The sequence below is a fragment of the Chenopodium album genome, chromosome 20 (genome assembly GCF_948465745.1).
Source record: "Chenopodium album chromosome 20, dcCheAlbu1.1, whole genome shotgun sequence".
In the NCBI taxonomy this organism is placed as follows: Eukaryota; Viridiplantae; Streptophyta; class Magnoliopsida; order Caryophyllales; family Amaranthaceae; genus Chenopodium; species Chenopodium album.
Window position 1 is genome coordinate 5,464,801 of NC_137853.1, and position 25,136 is coordinate 5,489,936.

Genomic DNA, 25,136 nt, shown 5'->3' on the forward strand with positions numbered 1-25,136 from the left:
TCATCTACTCATCTCAAGAACTTCAGGGATTTCAGTAATACTATCAAGAGAAGGTTTCCAAGAATGATCAGATGAAACAACTTTCTTTCTACCCTTCTCAATCTCACCAAACACATCTTCAATCCTCTTAACTCCATTTTCTCTGTTACTTAGCTGCATCATTAACCATTGTAACTCTTCTTTAGTCAACACCATCTTTACTCTTAACCCATTTTCATTACTAACAACATCTTTCACAAATTCTCCTTCTTTTCCACTCATTTCAATTTCTTTGTTTTCTTCCTTGCAAGTTTCCATACAATTTCCCATAATTTGTGTAAAAAAAAAGCTTTTTTTTTTTGGATCAAATATTTTTTGTTGGGTTTTTAATTAGGGAGGAAAAAGAAGGATTTGCTAAAGTAATGTATGAAATGTGGTTTATATATATAAAGGGGTTTAGAAGTGAGTGTACATAAAAATACAAATAGTACTTAAGAAAGTTGATTAATGTACGTAGAAAAATGGGATAATTGACATGTGAGTAGATTGTCTTTTTGCACTGATGACAAGTGACATTGTCTAACCCCCACATTGTTAATGGCCCTACTTCGCTATAAATTAATCAAACTTCAACTTCCTTTTTTATTTTTGAGCTTTCGTAGACACTACACTAAACTGGTTTTAAGGGAAACTGTTGTTGGTTGCAAATTCCAAATTTATTTGGTTGCTTTGATTGTGTTTTAATAATACTTGCCTTTCTTTAAAATAAGTTTGAACAAATAAATATTGATAGGGTTTCAATTTCGATGTCTTGAGGTTTTTTCTTTTAAGTTAAACTACTAGTAGTATTTTTTTCTTATCTAATTTTTCACTTGCATGAAATCTTATGCATAATGTTTTTACTGTATTTATTATACACGGTAAGATACGGGAGGTGTCCCTTCTATTACAGGACGGGTGAGGGTGAGGATTGAACCCACGTCACTCCTGGGGGAGATGGAGAGACAAACCGTCCCTCCACTCCTTGATGATCCTCATCTTGTGCATATTGTTATGGGCCAAGTAAACTACATTACATGATAATCGTAAACTATTTATTTAAATGACAGCTCATACAATATATTACATGTAATTTACTGGGTATCAAGCTAAAACAAAACAGTATATAAACCAGAGCTAACAGTGTTATTAACAACATATTGCAACGTCGGTAAAACAGAGTTACAGAGATCCTACTTATGAAAGAGTTGGAAAAATCATTTAATCATGCAAAAAACAATCATAAGACATCACATCTAATAGTGTGAATTGTTTTATATTCAGTTAAATAACAGCTAGCATTCGTGTCATTTCAAGTTAAAAGGCAAAAGAATCACATTCTTATCACTGTTGGTTTGTGTTTTGGCATTTGCTACGCGCAGAATAACACGATTAAGGAATATAATCCTTCTTAAGAAGACTCTAACTAGCTTAGTAGAGAATCTAAAGGATTTTATCTTTAATATACACGGGTGTACCTATACTCCAACTCCCAATCGAATGAAATGTTTTATGCTTGTTGTAGAAACCAGACAAGTATAAAAACCATAAACTTACTCATTTTAAGCGCGTCGAGTTCATGTTTAGATCAAAGCTACTCGTGTACAAGTTCATTAATTGGACAAAATAATCACGGCCGTAGTAAGGTCCAAATGTTTCGAACCTAACCTCTAAATAAATTAAGATTTAGATGACTAAAAATAGAATTTTATAACCCTATAATAATGAAGAGATCACCTACTGTAGAGAGAGATTAGGATTCAGAGATTTCGGCATCCTCTATCTGTGGATATAAATTTAATAAAATTAAGGAAATACATAATTCATAATTGTCTTATCATGTCACATTATAATTAATAGTCACGTAGCTGAAGCAAGGCTTCAACGCTCTAAAACAAAATGTAATACGTTGTCCTAATATTAGTATAATTACGAGTAATGACAATTGAACATGCACCGACAATAATTAATTGATGAATCATTGAATTTATTTATATGAACATTATATTATATAACGAACTTATCCCTAATTCGACGTGATCATGACCATGCATGACGTTCATAGTTCACAAGGCAAAATAGGCAGCCAATTATTTGGTTATTCTTAGGCTTTCTAAGGTTTGAACTTGCGTCTAGCTGAAAATTCATATTTATAATTGTTGTTAAATTCAATTAATAGCAAAAAAAAAAATATAGTAATAACACTATCTGACTTTATTCAATTACTTGCTTAAAGAGCAAATAATCAACCCAAAAAAAATTGACGCAAATAGATGGTATGACATACATCAAGAGCAAAAACTAAAAATCTACTATAAGATCAATATTAAATCATTACTAGTATTGACTTACTATATAATCTACATGCACTAAAAGTTGAAGTGAACTACAATCATTATTAAACTAAAATTGAAGTGAACTAAAATCATTATAGAGTTTAAAATGAAGAGACAAGACTAAAATCATCAGAGGTAAACCAAAACTAAACTAATTATACGTATAATTGATTTGAATGTATAATTGATTTGAATGGAATGAATCGAAAACACTGAAAAAATAACTCTAAAACCCAACCTAAAAGTCTTTCTCATATCATATCGTTATAACATATACTTCGTATATAATTATTGCATTACAAACTATTGTACAATTTACGTGGCGTTCTATAAACCACTTACTTTTCATACTAGAAAGAATTCAACCCCGCCCTTACAATAAAAGGCGGGGTTGTGAATTGTGAGACATACAAGTAAAGAGTTGGAGAAACACACCGTCAAAGAGAAATTGAGAAATTGCCCAACTTCTCTACTGTTGTAATAAATCTGGTGACAAGAACACATCACTTTCACAAATCGGCGGAATACCCAATTAATGAATTTATGAGACAACCCAATCTATGTTTAGGTAGTAGGAAAAGACTAATTTTTCAACAAATTTTTATGTCTTTCTCCTTTTTGACCGTTTTGGAAAATAATTCCTCTACAAAAGCTTTCGTTCCAAGAGGAAAAGTGTTAACAAACCATGATTCATGACATCACTTGATAGCTTTCGTAGATTTGCTAGGTAATTGTGATGGTAAGTTAAATTAATTAACAATAAACCCGGGATTTAGCTAATCAAACCTTAGGATTCGGGTTTTGTCGGCTTTAACTATGAACTTTGAAGCTAATCTTCAACCTTCTACTATGGTTTATTCATCACAAGATTTTGTTAAAAAGTTGAAGAAATTTGGCAATAGTTGTCAAGCATAATAAAGATTTGAATGGTAGAAAAAAGTAGAAAAAAATCTTTGGAACGTGACACAGCCTCCTTACAAACCTCCATAGTAGTTATCACATGGCAGTTAGCACCAACATAGAAAATTTACTACCAATAAATTCTCTTCCCCACCACCTTTTCACTCATTTTCAAAAATTAAACAAAGAAAAAAAGATTTAGACAATTTTAGACAAAAAAAAAAAAAAAAAAAAAAAAAAAAAAAAAAAAAAAAGAGAGAGATCAATATCCTCTCGTTTCGAAAACAAAATGTAGATGATGGGGAAATAAGGAGAGGAGGATAGCATATTGTGTCCAAAGATGAACATAGCATTCCACACAATGCTAACACAATTGAGCAAATATGTACTCCGCAGCTAATTTTACCCCTTTTTGTCAATAACTTGAAATCTTCTTGTTCAATCTCAAACATGATTTCTAAACACTATACGAAGTATTTAGTTTTTTTTTTTAAGGTTGCCCACCCGGTTCACCGGAGCTTAGCTCCGACTACATCCGGATCCGACTCGGGTAGCACACCTGGCTTATGGTGGGTGAGTCTCCCAACAAGAATTTCTGCGTACGGTGAGGCTCGAACCCGAGACCTCCCTTAAGCGACATCAAGTTGCTTACCACTTGAGCCAACTCTTGTTGGTACGAAGTATTTAGTTATTCGTGCATAGTCTAATTATTTATCTTTTAGTCCAATCTTTAACATGATTTTACCTGTTTTTAAAATAAATCAAAATCTCAAAAATTGTATGATGTAATTTACAACTCAAGATTTAACTTGCTATTTGGACAAATACTTCAATGCTCCCCTGAGTAGGAAATCCTAGCTATAACTTTAAAGGAAGCTTACCCACAAAGGCTTTTTTCGGTCATGAGAGTCTTGAGTGAGACCATTTTCAAACTAGATATTTTCAAAAACTGTCACCTCTAAAGTACAAAACTATCGAAAAATTAGTCATCTCTAATACCTTAAAGTCCCTAATCACAAAATAATATGGTATAAGTTATTGTGAGATAGTCTCATACAAAACCTAAACTAAGCTTGTAAAGTACTCCTAAGCCCTTTGCGGCCTAGAAAACCCTCCTGACCAATGAACATCACACTAATAGCATTCAATGCCACCAAAAACCAAGCAGATACGTTATTCCTACTTCCCAACCCAATCACTTGTTTCTTTCAATAACATACATGCTGCCTAGCTTAAAACTGGGCAGTAACAAAGCTCGTGAACCTTAGATGCTATGTTGCCCAACTCTCTTAACTACGGAGTATACAGCAACTAGCAAAACCTCCAAAGTAGAGATAATATAACAGTTAAACATTAATTTAGCATTTAACGACACCAAAGTTGGGCTAATACTATAATAAACTAGTTGGTTGCCCATCACACTTTATTTTTTAATAAAAAAAACAAGGCTACTTAGTCCCTAATCAGAAGCAAAGGACAATAATGCTAGTTTAACAAAATAACCCAAGTAGATATCTTTCCATGACATCATCCATATTATTTTATAGCGTATACCCTACATGGGAAGGGCAAATTATCAAAGAATAGTACGTATGAAGAAATATTAAACCTTTTTGTTTTTGGTAAGTGAATGCAACATAATCTTGGTGAACTTTATGGATAAATGTAGCTCAATAAGACGCAGTTGATCAACTGAAGGATATGAAATTCTGAAAAATCTACCAACTAGGCAACTATATTGTCCAGTCTATTTTCAGTCAGTAAAATTAGATGGCTAACATATTTGCCATGCAAGTATAAGCTCACAAGAACTCCATCCAACAAAAGCATCAAGTATAGAAACAAAGCACATCTTAAAAACAAATCTGCACCGATAATATATCTATAGTAATCCACAAAAGCAGGTAGAAGGGAGAGAAAGCAAAGAAGAACTGCACAACTGCATAAAACCACAGTGCACTGAAGAACTGACACAATAACCAGCTGAAATTAAAAGACAGCAACAAATGAAGACAAAGGTAGTTCATAAAACCAAACAGACCATGTCACTGTCTGTAGGTAAAGAACATTGAAATGCAGCAATAGGAGAAATGCCAGAGTCAAGAGCTCAGAGTCTCAGAACAACAGGCTGGTGTTTTGAGCACCCTCCAATTCAAGTATAAAAGTAGTATCGTTGTTACCATTAATAACAATCAGGTACTTTATTGAAAGTTAAACCCAAATATCCAAAAAAGCCCCTGGTCAGTTAGATCCATAACACATTTAGAAGCAAATTTCCACCAAAGTACTTACTTAATGTACAGGAAACCTTAGAAATCCACAACAAATCGGATATGACATCAGAGAGAAGACATTGTAAGGGGTTGGAGGGGAGATGCAATTTATGACTTCCTGAATAAATACCATACATGAAAATGCCATTATACATAACATGATAAGGAATCAAGGTACAGGAAAAGAAAGTGAACACAAACTGGAACATCTAAACATTGTCCAAACACCGAGAATGGTTCAGAGATCTCACAAGTTCACAACTATCTAAATGTAAGCTAGAGCATAACTTAACTTCAAACTTACAGAGATCTACGACGTTTCTTACATTTCACGGCGGCGTTTTCTTTTGAGATTGTCGAAGAGTTCATAAATATCAGCAGATGTGACTGCTTGAGATGCATCGCGATTGGCCTGAATGATTATTTAAAAAAAAAATAGAAACAGATTCATTATCTTCCAATATCTGTGAACCGTCAAAAAATTAAACAGATATTAAAGCAACAGAAGGAAAATAACATACAAAGAAAGTTTCCATCTCATTTTTCATCTCCGCAATACCACTAATAATCTCCACTTTCTCTACATGGCCAAGGTTATCGAACATGTTTGATGAGGCACCCTCCAGTTTCTGCAGTCTTTCTTCCCTTCTTTGCTGTGCCCTCTTCTCATATTCCGCAATTGAATCATCCTTGTCAAGCAGAAAACTAACACACTTCTGTTTGTATAAATCGAAACATTTTTCGCAGCGGCAGAGGGTGTCCCTCCAGTTCTTTATGAGAAAAATAGCCTTGTTCCTTTCCGCAGGCGGTGGTGCTGCCCCAATGTCAAAGCCAAGCTGACAAGAATTACCTGAGCTTCCACCTTCACTGCATTTATTCAAGCTCAAAGCTTTCTCAGACACTTCTGCAGAAACCAACTTTTCCATCCCAGATTCATTCTCAGGCTTGACATCACCACCATTGCATGGTTTCAAGTGGTCGCAGCTAGTATCATTGATCTTGCCAGTACTAGCACAGGTAGGCGAAGCCTCTTCTAGAATGCCTTTTCCTTTTTCATCGCTTGCAACCACCTCATGCTTTTTAGGAGCAACAAAGATGTTCTGGGGATAAAAGGCTAAGAATGAACAAGTAGCTGAGCAACCTAAGCAAATAAGATCCTCGTATAAAGCCTCCCCTTCCTCGTCCACAGGGATCTGAAACACAAAGAATCGACTCTTACCTAGCTTAGTTCATCAAAAATAAAATAAAGCAAACAAAAAAATCAAAAATTCCAAGCATAACTCAAATAATGATGTGGATATAAGGGCCAATGAAAGAGGAAAAGGAAGTTAATTGTTTTACAGACAAGGTGAAAACTTAATGAACTCACACAGTACAAGTGTACAACGCACAATAAGAACCAAAAGTCCTCTTAAAAATCATCCTCATAAAAAAATAATGGAGTAAACTCTAGGCCAATCACAGTTTACGATTTTACATCAATTAAGGATCACTCCGAAAAGAGCCACGACACAACACCCAAAATAACCAGATACATTTTGCTGTCTTACATGAAACGAAGCAAGAGATGCAAGGACAAATATCATATAGTAAAGCCAGTGCCAAGACCACACTGCCCAGCACACAACCCTTAATAAGCCTCTGCCCTATTGGTGACTGACAAGAGCATCAATAATAATGACATTGAACAACATTTTGTGACCCAGAAACAGATTTATCCAAACTCAAAAAAACCTTTCCAGACAGGCCCAAAAACTATTTCATTAAAAGCAATAAAATAAAATATCGAGAACTTTATTGCAAAAAAATACGTTGAAGGCTTTAGTAGTGGTTTTTGTTTGATCTAGATGTTTTTTGTATGGTTAAATTTGGCTATAAATGACTTCAGTAAATCAAAAAAAAAATCCAATGTATATTGTGTATATTTTTCATATATATATGACACATAAACAGAAAAAAGAAAGTGTGGATTCAAATCCCTTAGCCAATTGGATCAACCTACAAAAAAGAACTTAAGGTCTTAAACAAGCATTATTTGACCCAAACCCAAAAATATTTTACTCTAACCCGACCCAACTGAACCCATTTAACTGTGGTCATAAGCTTTCTTTCCTAATTGAAGGAACAGAATCAACAAAGATATATGTCTCGCTAGACCTTGAAAACATTGATAAATGGTAATAATATATGAGCAAAGCACTGAAATAAGATAAAAGATAAAATGCAAAAGAGGCTGACCTTTTCAGAGGACTCAAGACCAAGATGCTCCCTGTGATACCAGTCTTCACATACACAGCATTGTACCATTTCTTCCTCCTCTTCAACACTTGGATCTGGATAAGGGCGATCACAAGTACAATATGTACCTTTGAAGTTATGGTTGTACAAATTCTCCGCGTTCTCTATGTCCTTACTTGGCTGAAGCTTACAGATGAAGTTTCCAAATTTAGAATTTCCACAATCACACCTAAAGTTTCTCTTGGTCCACAGCTCCACAATCTACATAAACAATAGTACGTGAGTTTCGTGTTGCTGCCTAGCTGGCTGTCTCTGGAGCCACAATGCCACACCTCCAGGCACCAATGTTACATGCAGTATAACGGACTAATGTGAGGAAGGGAATGTTAGTGCATGTTAGACGCTCAACATAAGAGCAAGAAAAGAAAATCAGAGAAAGGGATTTTTCATGAATATATAAAAAAAAATCTAAGTCACAGTAAAACAAAATCCTAGATTCTAGTTTGCTTTCTCAATAACTTCTGTTTTAGTTTCCTTTTCAATCCCAAGCACATGAAAACCAGAAGAAAAAGATGGAGGAAGGTAAAAAGCTATGAACAATAAGAAAAATGATTAAAAGAAACATCTCCCTTATGATTCAGACAACTTAAAATAAGACAGTATATCAAAGTTACAATATCTTGCAGAACCGTAGGATCATAACTCAACAATCAAGATAAATACTCAGTTTTAAATGCCTAGAGAATCAGCTCCAAAGGCACTTCATCTTTCCACAAGATTCAGAATTAGTTTGTATAATCTCTTGATGGAGCAACATAAATGCAAGTGATGAAAGAACTATAAAGCATTGAAAAAGAAGATTTCTTACTTAAGTCAGAATCTCGAGAATAAGCAATTTACTAAAGATCAGACAGTGCAATATATATGAAATACAAGGGACGGGCATCTCAAGCAAACAGAAATATAGAGTATAATCGGTCAATTAAGATTTGTCAGGAAATTTTGAAATAAATATTTTGTGGGACTAAAAAATATGTAATTGACAAATCCACGATTTCAAGTGTGAGAAAGCAATGCAAATGAAATTATTCCATATTATAGTATTTGGGTCTTTTGAATGTAATAACCATATAAGATTCAAGTATATGGCCAGACTATTTTCAATAGCCTTGTCGATCTTAACTTTCTCCACAGACAGCTCAATATATGTCAGACAGGCCAACAAAAATCTTCTTGCAAAAGCTTATTCTCTCATTCTAAGCAGAATAAACATTACCTCATGTCCTTCATGGCAAGACAGGCTACATGCGGTGCAAAATCCAGCATTTCCTTCAGGAGTGCAAGTCAAACATGAAAATATAGCTTGCCTTTTCAAATAACCTTTTGAGTATGTACACTCGTCTCCATCATCACCACCCAAAACCATTTCGGCTTCCTGTAACACAAATTACAGTATCATACAGGATATAAGAAAAACTACTCTTTGCACACATTTTCAAGTTTGTACCATATGAAAGTCGTGATATCATGAACATCTAACAAGCAAAAACAGCAGGTGTAAGCTAATAACTCTTACAGACAATTAACACAATTTGACAATTACACCAAGTATAACCAACAAATGCATACAGATATAGCCAGACCAAATTTTCATCAAACATAACCACTCATATAACCCTAAAATGAAGGCTAGACATTTAACCTAACAGCCCAACCAACAGATGCTCAGCTGCAGCACAACATAAAGAATGTCACCAGCAGTCAGCAAGAGGAAAGCGGCACATGTCATCGAGCGTACAGGTCATCAACAAGGCAGAACACTAGGGAATGTGATGTTGAAAGCTACTCAAGTTCAAATTTCACAAGCAAATGGCTTGGAAAATAGTAGTTGATTATGCTGGAGATATAGTTTCTCAGAGGAAGCCTGTGTATAGCGCCATTACTCAAATGCCTCTATCAAGTCTTAGGCATAGGGGGTTCATACAATCATATGTGCCTGACCTAACCTTATGTTATACAAGAAAGCTCCTTTGAGAGTCCTAAGCAACGAAAAATAAAGCGACGATGAGTTAACAGAATCAAAGTCAAGTACCTGCTCCCTAGCTGCCTCACTACAACTCTAAAAGTTATAATTTTCAATCAATTTATATAGACTTTCCATCCAAATTAACCCACCATAAGCTTGATTTAAAATTATATCCAATTTCAAATCAAGGACAAAAGCTTAATACACATCATAAGTTCACATTGGCACAGAATTAACCCAAACCTCAAAAACTCTATAAGCACTGCATAACAATATATCAAGTAATAATGCTTAATTCCCAATTAGCATAATGCTAGTAATCTTCCCTAAATTCTATCCAAAAATGTAATGATATTCTTATTCTACATACCAATTCACCATAAAATTGAAAAATTGATAGCATGCATCAGCAATTGGGCATAATTTTCAATTCCAACAATCAAAAACCAAATTAAAACAATCGATAAAAATCAAACTAAACTCAAACTCTAAAACCCTAAATAAAATGACGAAAAAAAAAATGAAAAATTAAAACTATGAAAATTATACCATCTCGCGTTCTTCGAGGTCATCGAGGTACTCGTTTAGAGTACAAGTCTCCTTTTCACGATCATCTTCAAACGCATCGTCCATTTTTGTGAGAATTTAGCAAAAAAAATTGATGAAATAAATTAGCAATTAAACCCTAGAATTTAGCAAAACGCTGAAAATTGCATAATTAGGGCACTGAAGTAGAGTGAGGAATAGAGAGAAGGATGAAGTGAAAAGAGGGGTTTGGTTTTAGGGCTTTTATTGATTTTAAGGACCGCCAGGATATTTCCCGCCAGATCTCCTCTTTTAGTAAGTCATGATTTTGGATAGGATATTATTGATTTTTAATTGTATCTTAGGTAATATCCAATTAAACATATTATTACATTAATTTGGATTGGTTGAGTATTAAATTAGGATGAGTATATAATTGAATTAATGTCAAATCCTTTTATTTTGGTAACAAGTGACACTAATGATTTTCATTTTTTGATAATATCCAATTAAAATTATTATTACTTAATAGTTTGAAAAGAATTTTTAATCCTTTTACCAGTAAATTTCAAGTATAATCGATTAATCGTATAAGTCAAGCTTGGATTGGTTGAGTATTATGAAGTATATTACTGATTTAATGTCAAATTAATTCCTTCTTTTGGTAAGGGATTTGGATTATTAATGTTTTTCAACTGTATTTTTGATAATATCTAATTAAAATTATTACTACATTAATAGTTTGAAAAGAGTTTTTAGTCTTTTAACCGACTAATTTCAAGTGGAATCATATGGATTATTAGTCTTAAATTGATTGAGTATCACGAAGTATATTATTGATTTTACATCAAATCTCTTATATTGGTATGTAATAAGGGATTTGGTTGTTAATGTTTTTCAAGTGAGTGTATTTTTGATAAAATTCAATCGAAACTACATTACGTTAATAATTGTTTGAAAAAGTTTTTGCCCATTTATTTCAAGAGTAAATCAAATTTGAATTGATTGATATTGTATTGTTGCGAGTTTAAGTTAAATTTTGATCGAGCGAGTCTAAAGTAAGGACGTAAGGTAGCTAGAGATATCAATATCAATTTTAAGGAAAATGATAATAAATGAATATATGGATTACATATCAATATCAATTCATACCAATTAGTATATTGGTTTTGGTATGATGCTTTAATTGAATGAATTAAATTCTATGAAAATAACGGAGTAATTACTTCAATAATTTATATTGGAGTTATTCGGTTATTAGCTAGCAACTAATTGATATAATTGGTTGTAAACTTGTAATAATTGGTTTGCCTATTGATTTTATTAGATGGTTTGACTACTTGATTGATTGGTTGTGTAATAATGTTTGGTAAATAGCTACGAGTATTAATAATTAGTAATTATTATGTTCAAAAGTTAAGTATTCAATATGTTAATTTTAAAAAGACTCATCTATTGAGTTTTTTCAAAGGTGTTTTTTTTTATATCCATAAAACTCTTTTAATAAGTTGTTAACTGATTACAGTTTTTAAAATGGTCAAATTTATAATATTCCTCAATAAATTTAAAACCGTAGAAAAAGCTATTTACTCCGTACCAAATTAAATAAGGCCACTACTAACTACTAAGCATCGTAATCTTATTGATTGTATAAAGTAACTTAAATTATGTAAACTTATTAGCTCATGTAAATTTAAGATAAGGATTAAATCCTAGTATATTCATTATACTGTCTTAATAATAATTCATTCGATCTTCAATTCTCCCACCGGACTCTTCTTCATATACTCTATATGACATTCGTTATTCCTACATGATATTTTGTTGTTGTTGTGGTCGTCATCAAAGACACAAATCACAATCCAAGATTAAACACACATTTTAATAAGAGTACTAGTTTAAGTTCAAGTTGTTATCCTTAGTAGTTAGTATAAATACAGGATTAAGAGTGAGGGATAGCTCAAGTGGTTAGAGCTTCCTTCCCGATTCCAGGAGATCTTGGGATCGATTCTCACCCCCGCCCTTGTGGCTCTCTAAACACCAAAAAAAAAAAATTATAAATACAGGATTAGTGCTTGTCAAAGAAAATGACTTAAATACATTGACTAATCACCCAAATTACCTCCAATTAGAATACCCCAAATCCCAATATTCCATACCCCTCAAAATCTCACTTCATTCCTACAGCGCCAAAAGTACACCCCAAAAAATCCAAAAAAATGCAAACATTTCTGTTACTTTTCTCTCTCTTCTTCATCAAACACCATCTTCTAGCAGTTGCAGAACTCTGTTCTACCTTCTCCTGCAACCAACACAGAAGAGACCCGATCCAATTCCCATTTTGGGTACCCGATAACCAAACCTCTCGGTGCGGGTACCCCGGGTTCGAACTCTCCTGCAACTCCGCGGGTCAAACCCTTTTGCCTCTGAAACCTGATCATCTTATTGTTCAGGGTATATCGTACCCGGATCAACTCATTTGGGTATCCGACCCGAATCAGTGTATCCCAAAACGGGTTATTGAGTTATCTTATTCGGAGCTTATGCCGTTTAGTTATGGGCCGTATGATTCGCCTTATACTTTTTTGAACTGCTCCGGCCCGAAGGTTGACCCGGACCAGCTACCTGGGGGTGTTTCGGTAATTTCGTGTATGAGTGGCGGGAATTATACGGTTGTGGCTGCGTTTGATGACGTGGCGGGGGAGAAGATGAAAAGGAAGTGTGAGGTGGTTAAGAAGGTAAACGCTGCGTTTTGGTGGAGTGGGATGGAGTACGGTGTGTTTCCGATGGATATGAGTGATGTGTTAGTGCAGTTAAGTTGGGATGTTCCGAGTTGCGTTAATTGTATGTTACGTGGTGGGTCTTGTGGGTTGGTTGGTGATTCCGGTCTCCAAGTTGGTTGCTACCTTCCTGCTGCTTCCGGTGAGTATCGTGAATTCTTGACTTTTTATTATGTTCTCCCCGTCCCTAAATAATAATGTCATACGTGAATATGTTATTTGAGGTGTCTATCTAGATAAATTTTGAAACCGGCTTATTAGGAGCCTAGTGAAAAGAATACGACATATTGTTTAATTTACTGTTGTATTGTATGATTGTGGGATGGAGGGAATGTTACATAATGGGGAATCGATGATCATGGAATCAACCAGTAGGGGCTATTATGGGGTTGATTTCACTATCAAACTTTATTCTTGATATAGGATTTTCGAACAAGTGATGCTTTGACGCTTTGTATTTTGTTGTGGCACAAAGCAGACAAACGTGTATATCTACAAAATTTTTATGCCACTTTAAGAAGGGACCTTAATTTAGGGTTAGACAATAACTTAGCTATAGTAAATTTCCATAGGATTTATAGTTCATACTAGGTTTATATGTCTAAATTGAACTTCATATTATTTAGCCATTGGAGATCCATGCGTGTCCAAACTTTTTTCTCTTTCCCGCGGTCCATAAATAACTTATTCTGTATAATGTGGTTGTGTTGAGAATTGGGATGCCTAAGCCTCACGGCACTCAAGTACTTATGGATGATCTAAATAATACACCCTTTGGCCCTTGTTTAATGGGTCAATTAGTAGCCTTTGTTTACATGAGTGCAATTCAAACGTGATCTCATTTAGAGGCGAAAAGAGTAAATTAAGATTTGTTTTAATTTGTTTTAAAATAATGGTCTGTTTTTGACATTTTAAAATATTGTACCTATGTTCAATAATTTTCTCCTTATATGTCAATGAAAAGTATAGAATGATAATTATATGAAGCTATTTAAGATTAGTCTAACAAAATGACCAATCAAGTATGTTCTAATAAGGGGAATCAATACATAACCTCATAGGAATAGCGCGTATGATGTATGATATTCACATGATACATATAGCATTACAAACTTTCTCATCCTACATAAATTTAAAAGTCATCTACGAGCTTCCGGATATCTTTTACTAGTAAATACAACAAATCACTCTTTGAATTCAAAACTTGAAGCCTAAAAGTCAGTTTTATAATGATAGTGTAGTCAATTTTGGCTTTTGTAAACAACCATTTGTTCTGAACTTCTGATGGCATTTGCCAGAAAACAAATTTGTTTTTAACTCTTACTCCGTATGACCATATACATTAGTAGTCAATTTATTGCGAATGTGAGAATCTGAGAAAAGCTTAAATCCATTTACCAAATATAGAATAAAGAGCTTAATTAAACTCCATAAGATGTTTTGTGTGAATATTCCATAGGTTGTTAAAAGAAGTTAGTAAATCGATATTTGTTGCTTCTACTTGAGCGCGCAATGCTGATAGTATACTGACGTGGTGTTGATTTAAGAAATTCATTGTTAGGTTAACAACTGCTGAATTTATAATTAGTAACAAATGAAAACGAATTGTGAACTTGTCTTGTTAGGTTATGAGATGTGGACATTTCAACTAATGTGGTCTAGTAAATTGAGTTTCACATCTTGTATTACACGGAAGGTGGGCAGAAGAGGTTTTCTTTCTTTGTTTAACTTTTAATTAAATTGGTGTTATCTTGCTTTCTAACGAGCCATGACTCACTGAAGTTGACATCTACTTCTTGGCTCTTACCATGTATACTAGTATTACGTATAAGAAATAGGTGTTTATACTCTTGGAAGCTTGTTGCTGTTTTTGTGTGTACGCTTGTTCTGATGGCCATTTTGATGTCGAAAGCTATGTAACTATGTAAGGCTATGAGCCCCTAACGTTCCTTTCAATTCTGTCCCCATATATGCTCGTGTGGTTACTGGTTTTTGAACTCAAAGATTTGGGTTTCAATTGCTCTAAGTAGGGCTGTGAGCCCCTACGAGCATATGTTTCAATTCTGTCCCCATACATGCTTCGTGTGGGAATTGATTTTTGCACTCCAAAATTTTGGTTTGTTATTCCTTTGGCACGAGCCAATTTTCGCGCACTATTACCAAGCTGTGCCTAGATAAAATTTGAGGGGTGTAAAAATCTATTATGTTGGTACTGTTTCTTTTGTTACATAACATGTTTTCTCATTCTCACCCAATTACACTATTGTGGAAATGTAAGTTGTAAGTAATAAAAAATCATGGGCAGGAATCATAATCTAAATCAGGATTCGTGGACTTGTGCCCTGATATGAGTATATGACTCATAAGTTATAACGTACTTTCTCCGTTTCATAATGACCTCCATTTCAAACGGCTATTTCACCAAATGCCACTGAGTAATTTAAAAATTCACCAAATGCCATCGGACTTTTCAGAATTCACCAAATGCCACTTAGTTTTTAAAAAATTCACCGAGTGCCATTAATGACTAACGCAGTTAACTCCGTTAGTCATTAAGGCTAATTATGCCACGTGGTGTATTCTAATTGGTTGCTAATTAGATTAGTAAATTAATTACTTAATAAAAAACTTTAAAAAAAAAAACACCCACCATGACCCAGCCCCAACCACCGTCTCTCACTGCCACCACCATATCTCCACCTCCAGCCAGTCCCCACCGCGGCGCAACCCAGCCCTGAACAACCGCACCGGCGACGACGCAACCCAATCTAGCTAACCCGCGCCAACGACGCAACCCACGCCGACGACGCAACCCAGCCGCGATTCACAAACTCTCTTTCTCCCTCGACAATCCCTCCCCTCCCCACCGCCGATGACCAAACTTCCCCCCTCCCCCACGCCGGAGAACCCAAATCAGTTCATACCCTCCGAGCTCCACCCTTTCAACCATCACGCCGGATCCCTTAATTAAAAACCCCAAAAATCGAAATCTAGGGTTTCGACACCTTAAACCCCCAATATCGATTTCCCTTAATTCAAAGCCCCTTCCCCGCTCCGGCGAACCCAAACCAGCCCTTCCCCTCCCATCTCCACCCCCTGAACCACCTCACTCAAACCCCAAAATCGAAAACCTTAAAATCGAAATTTAAGGTTTCGATTTTGGAGATTTCAATTTTGGGGTTTTAGGGTGTCGAGGATGGTGGTTTAAGGGGGGGAAGTGGATGGAGATGGTAGGGGTAAGGGGAAGGGTGGCCGCCGACACCAAAGAGGATGTTGGTCGTCGGTGGGGGTGGAGGAAAGGGGTTGGGCTGGCGTAGGGGCGGTGGTGTCGTGGTGCGGTGGGAAGAGTGGCTGGGGTTTAGTTTTTTTTTTTTTTTTTGTTTCTGATTTTAATTTTTTTTTTTTTAAATTTTTTTTTTTGAAAACTTCTGATTTTAATTTTTTTTGATAAATAAAATAAAAATAATAAAGTGAACCAATAAGAATACACCACGTGGCATAATTAGCCTTAATGACTAACGGAGTTAACTGCCGTTAGTCATTAATGGCACTCGGTGAATTTTTTAAAAACTCAGTGGCATTTGGTGAATTCTGAAAAGTCCGATGGCATTTGGTGAATTTTTAAATTACTCATTGGCATTTGGTGAAATAGCCGCATTTCAAATATAATGTGAATAGTTAGTTGTTACATGTATAGAATTTGGGGTGTGTCTAGTTCTTTTTAGGACACACAATGTCCAGTTTTCTAACTTTCTCCAATTGCTGTTTAAAGTGCTACTCTGCTTTGGATTACAATTGTTAGTATTCTAGTAAAAAAAAATTATGTACGTGCTGTTAATCCTTTCATTTACATCTTTGCAGGTTTACCAAAAAGCGCAAAATATGGCTTAATGCTGGGAGCTGGAATACCAGGCATTCTATGCATTATTGGGTTGACATTCTACATCAGCAGCAGGGTCAGTGCCCGTAACCAGAATCGTCGTTACTCGAACACTGAATCCTCACCCTCAATCTTTCCACAACCAATTATCATTACACTGGGCCTTGATGCCCCTACCATAGAATCCTACCCGAAAACCATTCTAGGAGAAAGCAAGCGACTCCCAAAGCCCAGTGACAATACCTGCCCTATATGCTTGTCAGAGTATGAGCCCAAAGAGACTTTAAGGTCTATACCAGACTGTAACCACTACTTCCATGCAGAATGCATAGATGAATGGTTGAGAATGAATGCCACCTGCCCTCTTTGCAGAAATTCGCCTCAACCATCATCTGCGCTTGCTGGCAGCTAGCCAGCTAACTCCTGCTTGGTCCTTGAAATCTCCTTGTTGCGTAGTCTGGATCATTAGCATTGATTCATTGTTGCTTGTACATACTATAGTTTTTTATTCTAGGAAAAAAGAAAAAAGAAAAAGAATTCTTTGGCATCTCTGTGCACAAATTTTGGGGTTATTATACAGACACAAATACCATTCATTGAAGTTATTATGATCAAATACTGTTATTCAAAAGGCTGTCACAGTTTATTGCTTACATCAATCTACCTGGAGGTTTTTCGACTGTGATCTAGTTTCATTTTCTTTTATGTGCAAAGTGAAAAGCATGCCAAAGTGTTTTAGGATCAAGAATATATTATGTACATGGTTTGTCATGTTCTAAAATGTGAACATGTACTTATATCAAACACTCGTACAGTCGTACCTTGTATAAGCTAAAAGTAACGCAGCTACCCCAGCTGGGTTGCAGTAGGTTTGTGCATCAGTTCGGCTGCCTCTGCATTTTATTTCTCTGGTTACAGTTTTCTGTTCCCTTAACTTCTGCTCCTTTAAAAATTTAACCGAGAAACAGACTTAAATGTGTGAACAGACACTGAAATATGATATTAGGCTATTTGGCATAAGAAACTCAACTAATACCCTTAAATCATGCAGTCATCTATAGTACATGCTTGCAATCAACAAAGGCGTTACCTTCTATTTAAACCTTTAAATATTTCCAGTCTGGAAAAAAACACAGATTTAGAACTGAAGTACACAAATATGAGTAGCCTTGTCACATTTTTAGCTGTTCTCTTAGTGCTCTCCAGCAACACCGTGACAGGCCAAATACAACTAGGACAGCCAGGAGGACAGGCTGCAATTCCATGTAATCAGGTGATTAACGAGCTGTCACCATGTTTATCTTACCTCCACAGTCAATACTCCTCACCCTCGACTTACTGCTGCCAAGGCGCTAAGTATGTATATAAGCATTATGGGAAAAGCAAGAAGAAACGACAGGGAGTTTGCCAGTGTCTCGAGTCTGTACTGCCTCTTATAGGACAGATTGATGGTTCACTCATCTCTGCTCTTCCTAAACAGTGTGGGTTGAAACTCATACTTCCTCCCATCAGTCAAGACTTTAACTGTTCCCAGTAAGATTATGTCTTCTTTTCATTTCCTCATTTTTTAATCTCTTTTGGAAACACAAGAAAGTTTATCTTACTCTAGCTATATATTGTTGTGCAGGGTAAAATGATTGAGACAGAGTTGAAGAATGAGGAAGTTTTTAATAATTATAGGAAAAGAAAGGTTCTATGGAGTTGTAATATGTAGTAGTTGTTACAAAATGACACGACTGGTACACAAATTGTGGGATAGAGGATTTGAATTTGTTCAATAAAACTGGCCAAATTATGAAGTTTTTTTTTTTTTTTCTTTTGCAAAGAACAACTCTGTATGTGTTATAATACTTCTATAGTTCTATTGTAGTAGCAATTAGCAAATTATAACAATCTTTGCAACGAGTTTGTTCTTAGGCTGTTCTCTCCCCCTCCCCTTCTTCTAATCTCTCGTAGGAATGTAGTTAAATGACAATCTCTTCTCTCATAAGCATAACATACATAAAATAATAAGATATACATAGCTAAATTTTACATACACATAAATAAAAAATGTTCACCGTTAAAGTTTCCATTGAAAATATCAAAATAGTGAATAAAGTCAATAAACTCATAGGGTGATAAAAAAAGGATTAAATGGAGAAATTTGGAGCAAGCCCATCATAATATGTATGTAAGTCCATAATTGTGATCTATTAAAATTGTCATAGTGGTTAGTCAAGTTCGGTTTTTTTAGATGAAGTCTAGCTTAAGTTAAATATAGGATCAATTATATATTGTTTATCAAGAGAATCGGGACTTAAGAGGCTAAAGCCGACTTTGGATATTGACCTTATGATTACACAAGCCTCAACCAACTAGTCATCATAAATGATAAATATATATATACTTTGTTAATGATCAAATCTAACAATACCTGTGTAAAATATCATGATATCACCACATCAACAACACAAGTTATTTTGTGCATGAAAAAAGCCCACAATCTCAAATCACTATCAACAATATCAATTCGAGTCTAATTAGGTTGTTGGTTAATGATTATAGTCGGTGAATATATGAGATTAATCATGTACACTTAAATACATGTACGAGATAGTTGAAATTATTATTGGATGACACAGACCACACACGTAAAATTTATTCTTGCTAGAACGCAAACCAATTTTCATAAATTGCAAATATACCCCTTTTTTAAAACTAGTTATCGAGCCCCGCGCGCGCGATGCGCGCGCTTCGTATGGTGAATCGGAAAAGTTTAGTTTGGCGCTTAACGTTAATGTATAATTAATTTGTTGTATTTTGACATAGTGTTTGTTGCTTTTTATAAATACAATGTTATCATTATATATAGATTGATAAAGTTGTAGTTGTTTATGTAGCAATAATTTAGTATAATTATTGGGTATTCTTGTCAATTCATAATGTAGCAATAATTTGTAATGTGTATGTTAATTATGTAAATAGTGATGTTGTTGCATTGTTATATCAAATTAAGGAAAGATGATTCTATACTCTTGAATTGTAAGTTAATTTGGGCTTAGTCTTGCTTTATTTTAAATTTAAATATGTTGATGTATTTGCATGTTCTTTAGCAGTACTTCACTGAAAATTAGCCAGCCGTGAGATAATATCGGTTCAATGCGAGCGAAATTTAGTTTGTATCGGTCAAATCGGCTAAAATCTCGGCGTTTTGAAATACACCGCATCAAAACCATCTCCGGCTAGGTGAGCTTTGGTTTGAGGAACATTCTTTGGCTTGGATGAGCCTCAATTCGGATGAACCATTTTCGGCTCGGATGAATCACCTTCAACTCGAATGAATCACCTTCGGCTCGGATGAACCATCTTCGGCTCGAACGAGGTTAAGCTCGGATGAACCACCTTCGGCTCGAGTTAGTTTTGGCGAATCGAAATAGTTTTGCATAGCACTTAAGGTAAATGTGTAATTAATTTGTTCTATTTTGACATAATATCTGTTGTATCTACAAATATAATGTTATTGTTATATATGAATTAGTAATATCGTTGTTGTTGTATATGTAGTAAGAAATTATAACGTGAATTGCAATTATGGGCCGTTCTTTTTTAGTGAATGGATTGGTTTTTGTTGTTGTACCAAATTAACAAAAGATGATTTTATGGTCCATCTATTAAGCTATTGATTTGTAAGTTGAATTGGGCGTAGCTTAGCTTATCTTAAAATATTATACATGTTCCATTTGATAATATACATATTAAAATTAACACATTTGTACTTATATCTATTATTTGTTTGTAAATTTATACATGTTAAAATTGATAGATTTATATTTGCAATTTATGAATTATTTTAGCCAGATCTGATCAATGTGCATTTAGATTTGGATTAAATTGTTTGTTTTGTATGGTTGATGCTCCAATTTTTGTCTTTCTCTTCCTCTCTCTATCTCATCCTCTTTCCTTCATAACTTATATTTCTATCTCTCCCATTTTTTCTAATTTTTTTTCTCTAGGCCTTTATTCCTTCTTCTAGCCTACCCCTCATCTCTTATGAACTGGTATTTCTATCTTTCGGCCTACCCTATCTCTTAGCCCTCTTTGTCTTTCTCTTCAAACCCTTCGCTTTCATAGTTCCTTTTATCTCTCTCGATGATTATCTCTATTTTGGCCCTTGTTTCTCTACCTCTTTTTCCTTTCTCTCCTTCTCCCCTTCCTCTCCTCCTATTTCTTAAGTAACCCCTGACCGATTAACCTTGGACTGATTAATTTTCCAAGTAACCCCTGAATAAACCCTCAAGTAACCGTTGACCAAGTAACCCCTGACCGAACTCTTTAAGCAACCCTGACCAAACTACTCAAGAAACCCCTGACCGAACTACTTAAATAACTCCTTACCTATTAACTCGAGTAAACCCTGACCGAGTAACTCACGTAACCCTTAACCGAGTAACCCTTGACCGAGTAACCCCTGATCCAGTAATCCCTCAAGTAACCCTTAACCGAGTAAACCTCTCAAGTAACCCCTATCTAAACCCCACAAGTAACCCTTGGTCGAGTAACTCGAGTAACCCCTAACAAAATAACTCGGGTAACCCCCGCCACACGCGGTGTAGCTTGTTGCACCAAAAAGTCGTGTGATAATATATGTTGTGACAATATTAAGTTCAAATAAGTGAGAACAATTAAAACAATAATCGAAAATTATAGGTCGCATTTACTCCCTTTATCTCTCTCTCCCTCGAGCCTTCTCCTTCGTTCTTTATTATTATATCATATACTTTTTCTCTGTCCTTTTCTCTCAGTCCTATTCTCTATTTATCACTCTCTTTATTTCTCTTCCAATCCTCTTGCATTTCTCCTGTCCCTATATCTTTTTTAGCCTTTCTCTATCTATCCTCTTTCCTTCATAACCCATATATCTATCTTTCCCATTTTTTCTAACTTTTTATTTCATCTTGGCTTTTATCCCTTTTTCTAGTCTATCCCTTATCTCTTTTGAACTGGTACTCTATCTTTCGGCCTGCCCTACCTCTTAGCCCTTCTTTGTCTATCTCTTCAAACCCTTTGCTTTCATAGTTTCCTTTATCTCTCTTGATGATTCTCTCTATTTTGGCCCTTGTTTCTCTACATCCCTTTCTCTTTTTTCTCCTTCTCCCCTTCCTCTCCTCCTTTATCTTAAGTAACCCATGACCGACTAATCTTGGACTGAGTAATTCTTCAAGTAACCCCTGAATGAACCCTCAAGTAACCGCTGACCGAGTAACCCCCCAACCGAACTCGATCTTTAAGTAAATCTAACCGAATTACTCAAGTAACTCCTGACCGAACTCCTAAAATAATTAAATCATCCCTAAAAATTATATTTCCTTCTTTTTTTTAGTTGGCACCTTTTGACTTATACAATATTCACTTACTACATTTTGACTCGCTTTTGTGATTTATATATACGATAAAATATAATCATGTGAGATTTGTTTGAATCATACATATGTATATTGTTTTAATACCCGCCTTTTATAATTTTAATTACAATGTTGATAATTGATGTTATTAAGCGGTAAAAACATGTGTTGGCAAACATGATAATAGAAAGATATTAACTAAAAAAAACAGAGAAAGTATACCATTAGCTCACCCATAAATAAATTGCTTTGTCCTAAATAATTTGTTCTCCCCTTAAATAATTTACTGACCCTTAAAAATCCAATATAAATGATCTATCCTCAATAACTTGCTTACCCCTAAATAGTTCACTTGCCCTTACAAAATTTGCTTACCAATATATAATTTGCACACTCGTAAAAATAGATGAAGTATACAATATTACCATCTACACGTTACCTTGTGAGTGGAAATTTTACTAATGTTATTGTACAAGTATACAATCCACCTCTTAATAGTTTGCTCATTACTCACCCTACGGTCCCCACCCCTACAAAATTTGTTCACCTCTAAAAATTATATACAAATTACTTCACCACTACACACACTAATTTGCTCACCCCTAAATATTTTATACACATCTAAAGAATTTGTTCACTCGTATATATATTTTGCTCACCCTATATATTTTACAAATTTATTGACTATTGAATTTTATCCATGTACATTTTCATAAAGAACATTGGTCTATGCGATTAGTTAACTAAAAATATTACCACAATAATGGTTATAATTACAAAACCAAACAACAAAGTATACTAATTATAGCCGACAATATTAAAGCATTATATATCTCTACTTCAATGGAGTAAAAAAAAAGCTTGAAAGCCCACATTCTCAAACACGACACAACCGAATATCAGCTTCTCAACATTGACCTCTTCTTTTCTCCATTTTGACATCTCGTGACCGCCTAGTTATATAAAATCAAACAAACCCATTAGATCATATAAGGAAACATACCTTATTGACCCATCAGATCATATTAAAACCAACCACATAAAATTCAATATAATCCCCCATATTTTCCAAACTTATCATACAAATTAAATTAAGTACAAGATCTAATTCAAACAAATCGAAAACGCAATCAATCACATTATCAATTCCTAATAAAATCCCATTAATATAGGCAAGTAAAAGGCAATACCAAAATAGCCTAGAACAAATTTACAATGGATTACACATGTACTTTAAAAATATAATTCGACTTTGCAAAATTAAAATCAAATTATACTTTAAAGCATCTCATGACAATGATTGTTAATACTTTAAAACTAAACTAATTGCAAACACCCTCATGTGAATGTTATGGTCCCTCTCATACCTTACTCTTATAGTATTGAAAATCTAACAATGTTGAGTAGTGTTCAAGTCTTTAAATTCATTCTGAATTATGAAACATGAATTGGTGGTATAATCTCAACCCAATCAATGTACATCTTTAAGGCATCCTAATCAATAATACAATATTACAATAATAAATGCTCCACGTTTTGAACTCTCAAATTGCGGCAAACACTACGAACATCAAAAGCATACAACATACAAGAGCAGCAACCAGACGATTCGGATGCAGCCTAGTAACAACCACCATAGAATCATATAACTCTAACCCAGATCAAAATTCAAGCAAATATCATCAAAATTCTAAAACGGACATTTAACAATAACACCTCTTTTAATACCAATTATCAGTAACCAAAAGAGCAAAAAATATAACACTTAATTGGTCACGTAACCACCATAACAGCAATCAACAATAGCAAAGTCATCTAAAATTTATTCATGCACCAAACAACCATTAAATAATTTCAAAATATTAATCATGAGCATAAAATAGGTTCTCTCTAGGTTCTCTTTATCCAGTAAAATGGGGCGGGGTATGCCAGAGCAGAAATGCAAAAATTAGAGATCAAAACTGACGGATAAGATCAAATGCAGGACACCCACTCCACACTGCAATCACACCTTCTTCCTTATGGTTAATTCATTTTATACTTTGGGTACAACAACTGAATTTTATGTTGACATGGGAGTACAGAAAATAGTCTCTTTTTATTAAGTCATCATACCTTAATCCTTAAAACCAACATTCAATCCAAGAGTACCAGTTACGCAATCATCAAAAATAAAATGAAAATTTACCTTCTCAAACTGGACTGGCTTCATCCTGAAATCCGGCAATAAATTGCTGCGAATGTGCTCCAACTTACTGATAAGTTCATCAATGACCGCTCCATCGTCTATAGAAGAAGAGGAAAGGCTAGTAGCCTTATCATCTGTAACAATCTTGGCATCTTTTTATGGCTGAAAGTCAGGGACCCTGACTTTATCAACAGCCTCTGCCAGTATCTTAGGATGTTTTGCCCAATCAGGGATGGGGATCCCAAATGTTTCAGCTCATAATATAGATGTAGACATAATAAAGTGCATATGTGAAGGATCAGAAGCTGAAAATTGCAAGGGACGAGGAAATCTCTTTGGGAAACCCAGAAAATTCCTAATAAGATGCAAACCAAAAACAAAACTCATCAGAAACCCAGAATCAATTAAATTTGAGAAACTTAAAACACAATTAAACAAATCAATTAGGTAATCTACATGTTTATAAAATAGTTCTAAACTACTTCACGACTCACAAATTTTCCCTCTTCAAGCAGTTGGTTTTCTATAAGGAATCACTCCGGGATTGTAAGAAAAGTTAGACATTCAGAGTCGTCCCATGAGCAGCAG

The 25,136-nt window shown here is 34.8% G+C and overlaps 4 protein-coding genes and 1 long non-coding RNA gene across 5 annotated transcripts; 2 read left to right on the top strand and 3 right to left on the bottom strand.

The window, feature by feature from the left end:
• On the bottom strand, positions 1 to 309 carry LOC145596671 (uncharacterized). Its single transcript, XM_081652890.1, has one exon. It carries the CDS (start codon positions 307 to 309, stop codon positions 1 to 3), a length of 309 nt encoding a protein of 102 aa, XP_081509016.1.
• A 5,350-nt stretch (positions 310 to 5,659) lies between these two features.
• On the bottom strand, positions 5,660 to 10,567 carry LOC145598671 (uncharacterized). Its single transcript, XM_081655053.1, has 5 exons — positions 10,341 to 10,567; positions 9,042 to 9,200; positions 7,766 to 8,026; positions 6,049 to 6,720; positions 5,660 to 5,939 (listed from the first exon to the last, which is right to left on the bottom strand). The coding sequence occupies exons 1-5, from the start codon at positions 10,422 to 10,424 to the stop codon at positions 5,850 to 5,852; spliced, it is 1,266 nt and encodes a 421-aa protein (XP_081511179.1). The 5' UTR covers positions 10,425 to 10,567; the 3' UTR covers positions 5,660 to 5,849.
• A 1,909-nt stretch (positions 10,568 to 12,476) lies between these two features.
• On the top strand, positions 12,477 to 17,644 carry LOC145598783 (putative RING-H2 finger protein ATL21A). The gene is made up of 2 exons (XM_081655173.1): positions 12,477 to 13,238; positions 16,958 to 17,644. Exons 1-2 carry the CDS (start codon positions 12,536 to 12,538, stop codon positions 17,386 to 17,388), a joined length of 1,134 nt encoding a protein of 377 aa, XP_081511299.1. The 5' UTR covers positions 12,477 to 12,535; the 3' UTR covers positions 17,389 to 17,644.
• A 491-nt stretch (positions 17,645 to 18,135) lies between these two features.
• Positions 18,136 to 18,513, top strand: LOC145596672 (putative non-specific lipid-transfer protein 2). Its single transcript, XM_081652891.1, has one exon. It carries the CDS (start codon positions 18,136 to 18,138, stop codon positions 18,511 to 18,513), a length of 378 nt encoding a protein of 125 aa, XP_081509017.1.
• A 4,686-nt stretch (positions 18,514 to 23,199) lies between these two features.
• On the bottom strand, positions 23,200 to 25,136 carry LOC145596565 (uncharacterized). The gene is made up of 3 exons (XR_014103260.1): positions 25,043 to 25,136; positions 24,549 to 24,903; positions 23,200 to 23,313 (listed from the first exon to the last, which is right to left on the bottom strand). It is a non-coding gene; the product is annotated as an uncharacterized LOC145596565 (long non-coding RNA).

What these genes read in the sequence shown, in the direction of transcription:
- LOC145598783 (XM_081655173.1), top strand. Translation starts at nt 12,536, where the DNA reads ATGCAAACATTTCTGTTACTTTTCTCTCTCTTCTTCATCAAACACCAT. An exon ending in CTACCTTCCTGCTGCTTCCG is followed by an intron (nt 13,239 to 16,957) that starts GTGAGTATCGTG and finishes ACATCTTTGCAG; the next exon opens with GTTTACCAAAAAGCGCAAAA.
- LOC145596672 (XM_081652891.1), top strand. Translation starts at nt 18,136, where the DNA reads ATGAGTAGCCTTGTCACATTTTTAGCTGTTCTCTTAGTGCTCTCCAGC.
- LOC145598671 (XM_081655053.1), bottom strand. Translation starts at nt 10,424, where the DNA reads ATGGACGATGCGTTTGAAGATGATCGTGAAAAGGAGACTTGTACTCTA. An exon ending in ACCTCGAAGAACGCGAGATG is followed by an intron (nt 9,201 to 10,340) that starts GTATAATTTTCA and finishes TTTGTGTTACAG; the next exon opens with GAAGCCGAAATGGTTTTGGG. An exon ending in GTCTTGAGTCCTCTGAAAAG is followed by an intron (nt 6,721 to 7,765) that starts GTCAGCCTCTTT and finishes TTTGTGTTTCAG; the next exon opens with ATCCCTGTGGACGAGGAAGG.
- LOC145596671 (XM_081652890.1), bottom strand. Translation starts at nt 309, where the DNA reads ATGGGAAATTGTATGGAAACTTGCAAGGAAGAAAACAAAGAAATTGAA.